The sequence below is a fragment of the Enhydra lutris genome, unplaced genomic scaffold (genome assembly GCF_002288905.1).
Source record: "Enhydra lutris kenyoni isolate GAN:26980312 unplaced genomic scaffold, ASM228890v2 scaffoldscaffold3, whole genome shotgun sequence".
Taxonomy (NCBI): Eukaryota; Metazoa; Chordata; class Mammalia; order Carnivora; family Mustelidae; genus Enhydra; species Enhydra lutris.
The window spans coordinates 20,537,804-20,551,836 of NW_019154087.1; the positions used below are offsets into that span (position 1 = coordinate 20,537,804).

Here is a 14,033-nt window from a genome sequence, read left to right on the forward strand (position 1 = left end):
ATGCTTTCTCAAACGTGTGAAGTCCATAAGAGAAATTTACTAACGGAATCTTCTTCCATATTTTTTGGCCTTCCTGTAGTATAGAATTTTTATAATTTGGTGGGTTTACTCAGATGAAGTGTCTAGAATTTTTATAATTTGGTGGCTTTACTCAGATGAAGTGTCTACTGTCTCAACCCAAGGAACAATTTTAAAGACTTTGCAATAATCACTTGAAAGTTTTGACTTGTCTTCAGTTCAACTAATGAATTTTTAGAATTTCTTGAAGGTGGATATTTTTCCTCATATTATGCCTTTCTCTCCCAAATTGGGAACGCTTTAAAAACTCATTAAATCCTTAGTGAAGCTCAGAGAAATAGGCACTTTTATTCATTATTTGTGGAAATGTAATTTGGGATATATTTTTGAAAGTCAGTTTGGAGACACACATAGGTGCATGCACATATTATACATATGTATATACCTGTATACATAAACACAATTGCATGCATCCACACGTATGCAGTTTGGGCCAATGCCCTAGGAATTTTCCTATAGAATTATTGGAAAATGTTATACATATTTTTATAAGAATGTTGTTATATTTTCCAAGGTGTTTATAAAAAAAGTAAAAAAGTAGGAGGCACTTAAATGTCCAAATTTAATGGAAAAGTGGAATAAAGTACATTATATTCATATGATACACTATCATGTATCCATTAAATCATCTACCCAACCATGTTAAAGTGTTGATATATCGTAAAAACATGTTATACAATACAATGTCCAACACAATGCCATCTTCATCTGTATTCAGAAAAATACTGGAAGAATATCTACCTAAATATTAATAATGATTATACTTCAGGGATATAATTTTCTCTGTTTTCCAAGTTTTCTGGAGTGAATGTGTGTTATTTATGAAGTAAACAAAATAAATGTTATAAGTTTCTTGATATATTTGTACTCTTTGACCCAGCAATTCTATTTTATTGAATATAACCTAACATAAGGAAGTAAACAGATGTATACTTAAAGGTTTATTCCAACTATGTTCTTTTCTGATGCTTTTATTCTAATAAATCCTGAAAGCAATTTAAATATCCAGTATTAGGAAACAGGTCTTTAAAAATTAACAGTGCATTCACGCACAGCCTTTTAAAATCAGATTCTTGAAAATAGGGCAGAATGAGAGGAAATCCTTATATGAAGTCAAAAAGGTATATAAACAAATACATAGACATTGTATAATTATAATTTGATTGCCTAAAAAAGCACTTATTAACATGTAACCGAAGTTACCATTGGATGTGAAGTTTCTCTTTATAGTTTCTTTTGATTTTCCTTCTTTATAACTTTTCATGCTTTCATTATTTTTAGTTTTTATAAACACAAAAAAGTATGTCAACAATAAAGATTGTTTTATTGCTAGTGATATTAAGATAGAGATACAGTATATGAGCCTGTTCCCTTCAAATATTTTTTCAAACTATCATTTCTATTCAGTTTGTTAGTGTATCCTACAGTAATATAGGGGTACTTAAACATTTCATTTTAGTCCCTGGGTCTCTCTGGCAAACAATGGGAAGAATTTTGACCAAAAGCTTTACTTTGCTCTGTAAGATGCTTCAAACAACATAGGGAAGGGATATTCAGTGAGCTGGCCCCAGACTCTTATTGCTGAACTGTGATACTAAGGTTTCTTTTCTCTCTCTCTCTCTCTCTCTTTTTTTTTTTTAACAGATTGTATTTATTTGATAGAGAGACAGTGAGAGAGGGAACACAGGCAGGGAGAATGGGAGAAGGGGAAGCAGGCTTCCCGCTGAACAGGGAGCCTTATGCAGGGCTAGATTCTAGGATTCTGGGATCATGACCTGAGCCAAAGGCAGACACTTCATGACTGAGCCACCCAGGCGCCCGGACACTAAGGTTCTTAATGATTTGCCTGTCAAGAATCCACATAAGCAAAGGTCAAAGCAGTTTCAAGTTCACTGATACCTCAGTGTAGCCTTCCTTCCTGATGCAAGACCCACAACCACAGAGTGAAGTTTTTTTTTTTTTAATTCATTGAGAGAATTTATGCCTTAACATAGTTCTACTAATAGCAACTGATAGATTGTCAAGGCAAGTAACCATCTTTGCTAGACACAGAAATGCAAAAAGACATATATTAATTACTTGATATATCTTTATATCCTCAATTACTTGATATATCGTTTATGTTGCAAAAGGCTTAGCATTACTGTCGCATATTGTATGATGGACAATAAGCCCAAAGGGTTATCCATACGCTGCCACTAATGTGTGAACTCAATGAGTGTTTATTAAAAGCTTATGTGTGGATCATTGTTCTGGCCGTACAAGATAAAGACAGACTTCTGCCTTCCTTCCTAGATAAAGACACAAAGACAATTCTATGGATTTTACATACACTTTCAACATCCCTTCTCCACTAAAGACTCAAAATTATAATGGACATTTACTGACTTTCTCTTAAATTTAGTGTAATTTTTTTAAAGATTTTATTTATTCATTTGACAGCAGGGATCACAAGTAGGCAGAGAGAGAGAGAGAGAGAGAGAGAGAGAAGCAGGCTCCCTGCTGAGCAGAGAGCCCAATGTGGGGCTTGATCACAGGACCCTGAGATCATGAGCTGAGCTAAAGGCAGAGGCTTTAACCCACTGAGCCACCCAGGCGCCCTAGTGTAATATATTTTTTTAAAGTTCACTTTTAAATCATTGTCATATAACGGAGGACCGTGGCAGTGAAATTTACTAAACACATGTATTTTAAAAACCGGAGGTAGTTTCTGTAAGTAGTTTCAGCATTCTGACAGGATGTAGTACATTATGATTTTTCCTGATGAAATTAAAGACTTAAGCTGATTCTTTGGACTCCATGAAGCTCACTCTGTACATTCAGGTTTTCCGATAGGCTTTGAAAATACCACAGGGCAAAGAGTTTTTGTCCCCCAGGCAGACAGGCAGAATTGAAACCAGGTTTAGACAACAGACCACAAAACAATTAAAAGGTGGAAAGTGAAAAGGAAAGGGAAAGAAATGGAAAGCAAATATGTGAGCTGAGGGTAAATAAAACAAAAATGAATATTTACTTGATTTGTCCTTCCTCCTCATACGTCGTTCTGTAAAATCCCACGAGCGAGCCGTTCAGCCAGCCAGCGAACTTCAAGGTCAGGAGGTAGGCATTCTCGCCACTGCCGGGGGCAAGCTCTTCTTCTGCCTCCATTACCACATACTCCTGCTTTTTGTACTCGAAGCACCGCCTGACTGGCACCTGCTCCCCGGAGGACCTCTTCAGCTCCGGGAGCTGGGTGATCCTGGTCTCCCGCAGGTGCAGCCACAGGTACCGGGTGGGCGAGCTCACGTTGATGGAGATGGTCACGCTGCCTGTGTACGTGTCCTCCTCCAGCAGGGGCTTCACCTCCAAGTCGTAGTGCACTGGGTTGATGTAGTCCGGCAGCCTGAAGTTTTTCCAGTCTCCACTTTCGTCTTCTCCGGCAGGGCAGACCCCTTGGTCCTCCGGTGGGCTCTCCGGGGAAGGAGCTTCAGAGGGAACCGGAGCTGGGCCCTGCCCGGCGTCCCCCGTGGAGCTGCTGCACCTGGTCAAGCCCACGGAAAGTCCTACTATTAATCCCACCGCCACCACCACCACACAGATTATGGCCACATGTTTCGTTTTAATGCAGTACCTCTTAGCGTCCTCTTCCTCCGCAAAGTTCATTTTTGTTTCCAAAGTCAAATATTACGCATAAAAGGATGTTAAATTTACCTAACTAATGAAGGTCAGCTGACTTCCTTTTCAAATTGGGAGGAATTCCCTGGCTTGGCTGCCTGTTTTCGTTTTTTCCCACACCCCCCTCTGGCTCCCTGCCTCTTTCCTCTCCGTTCACGTTCCCCACCAGCCACTCAAGGAGGGACGCGGAAACAAGGGGATGGGATAAGGGCTCCAGAGGGGAGGCTGAGCTGGAGGAAGAGGACTGACGAGAATACTGTCACAGCTCCTTATAAACACCGCATCCCCACCCTTCCCCTCCTCCTCAGGAGTGAGTTAAACATAAAATAGGGCTTAGCTTATCAGGGAGCGGGAGGGTGAGACTTTGCCAAAGCCCTGTCAGCAGCTTTCAGGGAGAGACCGTTCTGGGGAAGAAGTGTGCTTGCGATAGAAAAACTCAACCTTTGTCACTGGGTCTGTGGCTCCTTCCTGTTGTGCTCACAGTCTCTCTCTCTTAATTAACCACAGGGCTTCTTAGATTTCAGCCTTTTCATCAGGTAGCTAGCCAAGGAAGCGAAGTATTTTCTTTTTGGTTTTTTTCCCCTCCCGTTACATAAACATTCAGACTCTGCCTTTAGCAAAGTCATACCCTGGGCTTGGACACGCAAAGGGATACATAAAAATTCAAGGACCACTGAGGTAGTCCGTGAATATTTGTTGAGTTGCTGGATTAGCAAAGCAATGCCAAGTAACTCTGAATCCGTTCAGTCCGGATGGAAGAGGGAGGGAACGTGAAATTAGCCAAAGTGGTCCTGGAGCTGAAGAGCATAAAAAGAAAAAGAAAAAAAAAAAAGAAAGAAAGAAAGAAAAAAAAAAGGAGGCAGAAAGGGAAAGGATTGAAAGGACAGAACACAGGGAAGATAAATAACTACACTGGGGTAGATAAACTCATCTCTGCAGTTGGCCTCCGAGTGAGATTGGCTTCCTTAGACTTTGACGTGTAGATCATGTTTGCAGCAGATGCCAGATGTGGAAAGCTGGCCTGTTGGGAGATCTATTATCTGTGTAAATCTGGTTGCCTCTGAATGACAAGGGCAAGACAGAAATCACAGCAGTGACTTGAATGTTCATGAGTAGCTAAGGTATAAACCCCAGGCCATCTCTAACAGTAATGATTCAATAATAATTATAAAAAATTTGAGAGCTTTCTATGTGCCAGGCACCGTGCTAACTAAGTACATTATAGAAGTTTTTAGTTGAGTCTTCCCAACCACTCTATAAGGTTGGTACTATTTTGATGCCCATCTTAGACATGGGAAGACTGACATTTACAGAGGTTAAGGCACTTGAACAAGGTCACACAATCAGTAAATAGCAGAATCGAAGTTTGTGCCCAAGTCATCTGAGTCCAAAGTCCATATAACTACTGACAATGCCTCCATTCTCTGCAGAGGAGAAATATTGAAGGGTTAAGTAGTTATAAAAATCTTTGTCAGTATTTCGTAAAGTACATTTCATGGGTATTAATAGATATACTTGCAGACCAGGCAATGCTGTGTTAGGTAAAATTAAGAATGTTCTTTTATTACCGTACATTCTTTCAGAGCCTCCAGATGGTAATGTATATTGTGAATCTCCAGACAGGATAGACTACTGAATAATTTTTACACTGAGTTGATGAGAGAACATTTTTGATGAGGTAACTTTTGTGAGACTTGTGTTCCATGGAACACTCAGAAATGCTACCTTAAAGTGTTCTGAATTACCAGTTAAACAAACAGGGGGAGGGGTGTAAAGACGTTAAAAGCAGAAGAGTCCATTTTGCTCTGTACATTTCCATCGTTCTCTCCGAAAAGAGTCGTAAGAAAAATAGAATTGAAGGGAAGTGGGATATACTTTTCTCGATTACAGTAGGTTCACTTATACTTGCTAATTTCACATTCTGAAGCAAGCAATCCTAGACTTTTTAAATCATAGCACGTTTAGTTTTGGCAAATCAAATTCCTGAGCTTGAGCCCCTTAGAAAGCCCCTCTTTATTGGAACAATCACCTGACGTTTCACCAAATGAGAGGGAAAATGTGGATCATAGTTATCTCAACATAATGACTAAAATGAAAAGTATTTGGAAAAATGTACATAAAACTGTGTTAAGCTGGAAGAATTTCTAAAATAATCTCAGTTAGGACAAACACATCTGAAACTCTTAAATTTAACCTCAACTAGAAAAGACAGCAATGTTACCACCGGCCCTATGCTTGTGGCTAGACTGAAAATGTAATTTTAAAATGTGGACATTTTATTTGTTAAGATTAATGTGGTAATAAAAAAAAATTCAAACCAAACAGCCAGTGTTAATAAATAACATTTGGAAAATTATAGTTCTTTCCTCTGAAAGAAATAATATTCCCAAAGAAGAATAATGGATCTCTTAGAATTTTTGTGGGAGATAAACTCTGAAATCATCATTGCTAGTATAATTCATTCAGACCCTTTATAAAATAAAAGACTAGACCTTTGGGATAGAGTACACTTAAAGGGGATTAAGAATGGTCAACTGCTACAAAATATCTCCCTTCTTCTGCCAAAAATTCCACTACAAAATAATCAATTATTTAAATGTGACCTTTTTGATAGAAATAAAATACCTTAAATTCATGTATGTAGTATGTGAGTATACACACATGCACACATCTATGTAAATTTTGAGTCTAAGTCCCAGCTCTAAGCACAGCGTCTTAGTCCCAACCCATAGGGCTACACCCAGTGAAGGGCACTACATCAGTATCAGTATGATGGGGGTCAGCTGACCTTGTAGAGGTAAATCAGCCAGCCAGATAAGTGGGTGTAGCAGAGCCCACGTGTGCATTAAACACATCTAGGATCAACATACTAGGGTTTACTAAATATAAAGCCCCTAGCTTTCATAATTTGATGACACTGCATTCCATGACAGCAGTACTTGCTGTCCTTCCTCTCATTGACACTGAAATATTGAGTCTGTGGCAGGAGGCGCTTGATCTTGAAAGCCAAATCTAATCCACAGCAAAGGTCAAGGCAGTCACTGATGGAGGACAGAGAGAGAGAGAGGGAGAGGGAGAATCTATTTCTACAAGGAGACCAATGAACTATTGTAGGCACTCACCTAGATTCAACAGTTTACATCAGCTAATCCTGTGTTGAAAAATCTACATTAGATAAAAGTAACTTGAAAAGGCTACCTCTGGTCAGTTTGCACTTAGTAGGTTCAAGCCTGTGGAATGAATGCAAAGCCGTTCTTTATAGATCCTAGACCACACTCTGGCTGTCCAGAGCTTTTGACAATGTGTGTTGTTATTTTCTACCCAAGGAACAAAGTCTAATATCTATTCCACCTATGACATAAATGTTCATTGACTACTTATTGAATAAACAAATGAATGGATAAATAGAAAGGAGGGAAAAGAACACCAAAAATCCAGACTAGGAGGGGTTCATGGGCATAATATACCAAAAATGCTGGGATAAACTCAGTTCAAATTTCAAGAGTGACTGGAAAGAGATTCTCTGGAGATGAGGACCTGGAAATCATACCTGATCCTGAGGAGATAAGAGACTTCTTGGTTAATTCCTTCCCAAAGCAGGGAGATTGATGTAAGAGACATACAGTAATACTGAATACACAATGTGGACCTCTCTTTTTCACTTGGAGCTTCAATTTAAAGCTTTTCTGTTAGGTCCCAAGAATGACATTTATCCCAGAGGCTATTGAGCCTTCTATGGACATGGGGTGCTGCCAGCTCACCCTGGAGAACTAGGAATATCTCCAAAAATGTCAGTAATTAATGCAATAGTGTGACTATTTGACTGATTCTTTACTCCTATCAGTTGATCAGAGCTGAATTCCATGGTTCAACAAAATAACGAACAATAATGGCAAGCTATAGTCATCACAGAAGAAGCAGAATCTGCAAATCAGATTATGGGGAACAAGGAGGATGGGAACCCGTTTGTCTTCAGTTTGCTACAGGGTTGCCATTATCAGTCATATCAGTTTGATAAACCCGGTGGTCAATCCAGGTATTTCCGAACTGTAAAGGTTTAGCTGGAATTGGCAAAGGAGAGCACCATAGCATTGACTTGGCAGACCAGTGAGATTAAATACATACTGGCAACCCATTGGGTGTGATCTTGGTCAATTACATCTTGGTCAATTACATGTTATTTCCTATTCTTCATCCTTTATTTGGGCTCAGTAAATGTTTTAAAGGGTTCAGCTGGTTTCAAGATTAAGTGATCTCAACGAACTTTTTCCAAGAGCTGAAAAAAACTGCAGATATCAGGACAGAAAATCTTTAGCACACCACATCTAAGTTTTGTTGGTCATAATGAATTTGTCCAAAGACTGACACAATGTGAAGAGCTACACAGCAGGGAAGATGAGGAAGAATAGAGTGAGAAAGAGTTCAAGAAGCAAAAAAGAAGGATTTTCAAAGACGGTGATGAGAAGAAACCTCCAAAACATATCTAAATATAATTCAACAAAAAATAAAAGTCAATGAAATGATCGGTTTATGCCTTCTCTATTCTTTATTGTTTCCAGACTGACTTGAGAGTCCTTCTGCAGGGTTTTCTGGGGTACAAAGATTGTCTTCATGATGTCCCTCACCCACATCACCCACGTGCACAAGGGTTTCATTAGTCACAGGCAACAATCATGTTTCTTTTTTTAAAAAAAGATGTTATTTGTTTATTATTTGAGAGATGGGGGGAGGGGCAGGGGGAAAGGGAGAGAATCCTCAAGCAGACTCTCTGCTGAGCACGGAGTCGGAATGGGGACTCAGTCTCAGGATCTTGAGATCATGACCTAAGCTGAAATCCAGAGTCAGAAACTCAAGCAACTGAGCCACCCAGACACTCCAACAATCATATTTCTGTTATCCATTTGGATCATCCTGGAAAAAAATCAGTTCACTTTACCTACTTCTCAAAAAGTGTCTGGGCCACTATTCAGTGTTCATTTTTAAAGTCATTCAACAAATTAATATTGACTCAATAAACACTTAAGTCTTAACAAAAATTTACTAGACAAGGAATTCTAAGATAAACTTTAAAATGTGGACATTCATTAAAAATGGTAGTAAATACTCTTAATACATGTATGTAAACACTTTGTTCTTAGAATATAGAGGTTTCGAAAATATTCAGAAAAGCAAAGAAAACAAAACAAAAGGATTTATTGTTTCTATAATTTTAAACTGCTTTCATATTATATTCATATAATATCACTAATACACTGGGAGACTGTGGGAGGATAGAGAAACAGCAGGAGAAAAATAATAGTGATAACATAGTCCAGATTTCTTTTGCTCTCAGAATTTCAAAATTGTTTTTATAAATTTTCTCAGTGCACTAAACAATAGCTCTAGGTTCTGAGTTTTAAAACTTCCTAATGTGCTGAATTCACTCAACATTTCTTTCTTCAGTCTTTGTTGTGTCAAAATTCTTGGCAATGTTTTCTCTCTCTTGTTTCTCCTATCTGCAAAAGCTCCAAAAATAACATTGGGATAGGGAAAATAACTCACCTGACATTCTTTTATTTTGTAAAAGTTCTGAATGAATTATACTAGCAATGATGATTTCAGAGTTTATCTCCCACAAAAATTCTAAGAGATCCATTCTTTTTCTTTGGGAATATTATTTCTTTCAGAGGAAAGAACTATAATTTTCTAATTTTTATTTATTAACACTGGCTGTTTGGTTTGAAAGTTTTTTATTACCACATTAATCTTAACAAATGAAATGTATCCTTAACTGTTGTTTTCTTTGGGGGTTTATAAAGGCTTTAACTGCATTGAAAGGATCAAAGTCATCCACCTGAGTTACAGGAATGTTGTTTCTACTGTTGGTGTTCTCTTTTCTTGACATCTCTTCTGGGTTTTGTTTATCACATTTTTAGTATGCTTTTGTCTTAAGCTTTGCTTTCACTCACACCATTGCCCAGAACTCATCACATGACTCCTCTTGAAAGCAAAGAGACAGGCAGACAGCAACAGCTCTACCCTTCAGGAGCAGGGAACCTGTCTTTGGTGGTCAGCTAGCCATGCCTGCCCCACCCTGGCCTCCCCTCATTATAGGATTTATTTTGCTGGGCCACTGCAGTAGCTCAGAAAAAAGTCCATACATAGAAGAAAAATGCTGTGCCAACTGCTGTTGACATTTTTATAAAGACCTAAGATCATGTCCAAGGCAAAGTGCCTTTTAGCTTCACATACTTGTAAAGATTATTCAGCTACATGCTGATAATTTATGCTCATTTCTTATCACTGCTGCTCTGAGTATGTATTTTAACTTGATTTTTGTTCTGAACAGGCCTGTACCGTGAGGAGGATACATTTTTATTTTATTTTCTAGAGGTCATTTGTTTGCACTTCAGAATACTCTAGAAACAAATGTAAGGAAAAGTAATTGCATTCAGGTGGAAGGAAAGAAGAAGAAAATGGAATGACACAGAGCCAACCTTCATGGTACATACTTGCTGCCAGATGTCTTTTATTTGCTGTCTTTTTAATGCATCCGGCAATTCTATGAGTTAGTTATTATGAGCCCCAGCTGCTACTTACCACATCATGTTGCCTCCAAATCCAACAAAAAGAATTTAGTACTATTTATGGGTTCATCCAGACTCCTCCTGGAATAACTTTGTATCTTGCTTACATTATAGACAGTGTAGATTCTGCAACTAGCCTAGGCAACAAATCACAATATTGTTTCTAAGAAAAATGTGCTACAAGGTCCAACATGGAAGACATGCCTATTTATCGTCAAGCCTATCAGGTGGTTGGGAGAGCCCCTCGCTCAACGTGCCCTGAGCTGAGGTGGATGTAGATCTTGCATGACTTTGTGCCCTCTGCTTCCCCGAGGGTGCTCCTCTGGCCCTGCAGTGCTGAGAAATTAGATTTGAGATCTAGGTAGTACAAGTACTGCCTCGCTTATTAGTTAAATGATGACAATTATTAGAATAGTGAAAGAATAAAAAGTAAGCTTGAGAAGTGTGCTTCACTAATGCTGTTTGATGCAAACTAATTGTTATTCTATTTTTCAAGTGAGTCATAGATTTCAGGAGCTCAGTGAGTTATCATCACAGATGATTTTATTAAAGGCTATTTTGTTTTGTTGATGATGGATGGGTTCATGAGTCTCAGCTACAGCGTTATAGACCTGGAGTAAGTATACTCACCCCCATATCAAGAGTCAGCCATGTTGCTTTCCTGGCATAACTCTGGCTGTGTGTTCAAGTTCCCATCCGATCTATGATTTTAGTCATAACACCTAACATTCTATCCTGCATCTCTCTGAAGGTCAGCAGTGTTTATTTGCCCAAATGCTTATAAAATTGTTTGCATATTAAGTGTGTGTCATTTGGCAGAGAAGCCCGTACTTGTTTTGTTGCCTTCCTTTAGCAACTGAAACTCAAAACTCCCAACTCCAGTGCAGTGGTGTCAGCAGGGGCTCCTGGGTGGCTCAGTTGGTTAAGCTCTCCCTTTGGTTCAGGTCATGATCTGGGTCCTGGAATAGAGCCACTCACTGGGCTCTCTGCTGGGCGGAGAGCTTACTCCTCCCTCTGCCCCTCACCCCTGCTCATATTCTCACTCTCAGATAAACAAAATCAATAAAAAAAAAAAAAACAGTGTCAGCACATGGCAATAAGACATATGGAGACTTAACTAACAGTTTTATCAATTCGACTCATGTAGACACTCAAATCTGATAATTAAGGACAAAATGACATTTGAGGTCCAAGCTAATTGTGGCTTATTAGCAGTGACTGGCTAGTTGTTCATGAAGCACATTTCCCTTTCCTTCTGGGTTCACAGTGCAGCAACACTTCTCAGTCTTCTTTACTGTGGAAATGTAATTCTATTTTAGTTAATAGACTTCTCTTCAGACCTGGTGCATAAATACCACCTGTGTGGTTCCACACTCTCTTCCTTGGCCTACCAGCTACATGTTGACATCCATGGAAATCTGGAAAATCATATACTGGAAATGAAGAGTCACAAGAGGTAAGATGTCTCAGCCTCCCAACAACCACCTACCGCTTCCCATCTCCACACTACGAATGGAGTCTTACCTGAATAACAAATTAAATTTGATTCCTTTAGCTATCAAAAGTTGAAGGACTTACCCTCCACCATGATTTTAGCTAGTTTCCGTTATCCAACAGATTACTTTTATTTAATTGTGGATTTTTTACTTCAGGCTGGTAGTTGTCAACCATGGACAATTTTGCCCTCCCCTCTGGGCTCATCTGGAAATATCTGGCAACATCTCTGAATGTCAAGCCTCAGGGAGGGAAGGTGAGGAGATTGACATTAGGCTCTAGTGGGAAGGGGCCCTGGATCAGGCTAAAGAGCCTACAGAGCATAGGACAGCCTCCTCGTGCATCATCTAATGCAACAATCATAGGTGCTGAGGCTGAGCACCTGCTTTGTGCTATGGCTGTTTTCCAGAGGTCATTTTATTTACACTTCAGAATACTCTAGAAACAAATGTAAGGAAAAGCATATTTATGGCAAACATAAATACTCTAGAAACAAATGTAAGGAAAAGTATATTTATGGTAAACATAAATATAATTCAATATTAGATTAACTTCATTATATGCTTTATATATGCATTAAGCAATCTTCTAATGCTGTCTTTGATTAGTTTATGCTCTTTTTGGTGCTACAATACACTGATGGCTTTGGTGACTAAATGTCATTTGTGCAAAGCTTTATAATCTCTACATTTGCTTTTCCGCCGCCACAGCCTCCTCCCTCCACACCACACTCTTTTCACCACCAGTGTTTCTTGCTGTGTCTCCAGCAAGTCTCACAATACCTGACATAGAGCGGGCGTTTACTAAATGTGTGGTGAATGAAGACTGAATGAATATACACAAAAGGGCAGAGGAAAAAAAGAACGAACCTTTCCTTGCCTTCAACTGTCCTCTTCCCTCAGCTCCAATGACACTCCATTGCTTTGGTTCTTCTCTCCGCATTCTGTCTTCTTAATGTCTTCTCCTCTTTTCCTTTAAATGTAGTTCCTCCACATGTCAGACAGTTTCCCTTCTTTCTCTCCCCGCCTTGGATAACTTAAGCATTACATCTATTCAGAAAACCCCCAAATTTCATCATCCATCCAAATTTTCTCCTGAGATTCAAGGTCAAAATGATGCCAATCTGTGTCCACCAGCATATCCCACCATCACCTGCAATTCAAGTTTGTCTGAAGCTGAGTATCATCCCTCCCCACAAGAACATTGTATCTCCTCATTCCCTTCCATGTTTTATTTTTAAATTTGAGAATTACAGTTCTTAATGGCATCAGCCAAGACTCGTCCCTCCCCTTCACACATTGCTGGGTGGATCGTAAGTGCTTGACCATCTCAGCCTCTCTTACCTATCTCCCTGCACTTTTGTAGAGGTTGTTTCCTGGGGCTTGAATTTGCCATTTCCCTGTTCAGATACTTAAAATCCAGAGCAGCACTGATTAATAGAAGTAAAATGCAAGCCATATATGTAACTTTCAATTTTCTAGTAGCTACATTAAAAAATGAAAAAGAAACAGGTGAAACTAATTTTAGTCATATATTTTATTTAACACAATATGCCCAAAACATTGTCATTTCATGCACTCAAAATTTTAAAAATGTACTCAATATAAAAATTAATAACATATTTTACATTTTGTCCATACCATCAAAATTTAGTGTATTTTATGCTTACAACACATCTCAATTTGCACTGACCACATTCCAAGTGCTCTACACTTAGCGAGGGGTTACTCTAGTGGACAGCATAGCTCTAGATCTTCAGGATTTTATCTCTCGCTTGTTTGCGGTCACAGTATTTGGTGTAATGTCTGCACACAAATGTGTTTGACTAAAGAAACTAACTTTACTTTCATGGAATTAGCTTTTCTTTGTTCCAAAGTGCTGCAGAATGTGTGTTGCACACTGTCTTCCACTTATTCATTTGCTGTTTTGAGTTGTTTTTACTGACTTGACATATTTATGCTTTTTCCCCCATATAATATATTGAGGTTAGGGTCATTTGCTATGTTTTTCAATCTCTTTGTATTCTCCAAACTATACCTCATGGTGCCAAATTCATAGAAGATATACACATAGAACGAGTAGATAAAATGATAATCACAAAAAAATTAAAGTTGAAGGAAAAACAAATTTCCTTTTTAAATTATAAATTTAAGGGCACATGGGTGGCTCAGTCAATTACACATGTGACTCCTGATTTTGGCTCAGGTTATGATCTCAGGGTTGTGGGGTGGAGCCTGCACA

General features: G+C 38.8%; 1 protein-coding gene across 1 annotated transcript in view; it reads right to left on the reverse strand.

The window, feature by feature from the left end:
• LOC111155319 (glutamyl aminopeptidase) overlaps window positions 1-3,720 on the reverse strand; it is an 81,965-nt gene extending 78,245 nt beyond the window's left edge. The window contains exon 1 of the mRNA XM_022515463.1: window positions 3,092-3,720. Within this exon, the coding sequence (XP_022371171.1) occupies window positions 3,092-3,720 (629 nt within the window). The remainder of the gene's footprint in view (window positions 1-3,091) is intronic.
• Between the last annotated feature and the right edge of the window lie 10,313 nt (window positions 3,721-14,033).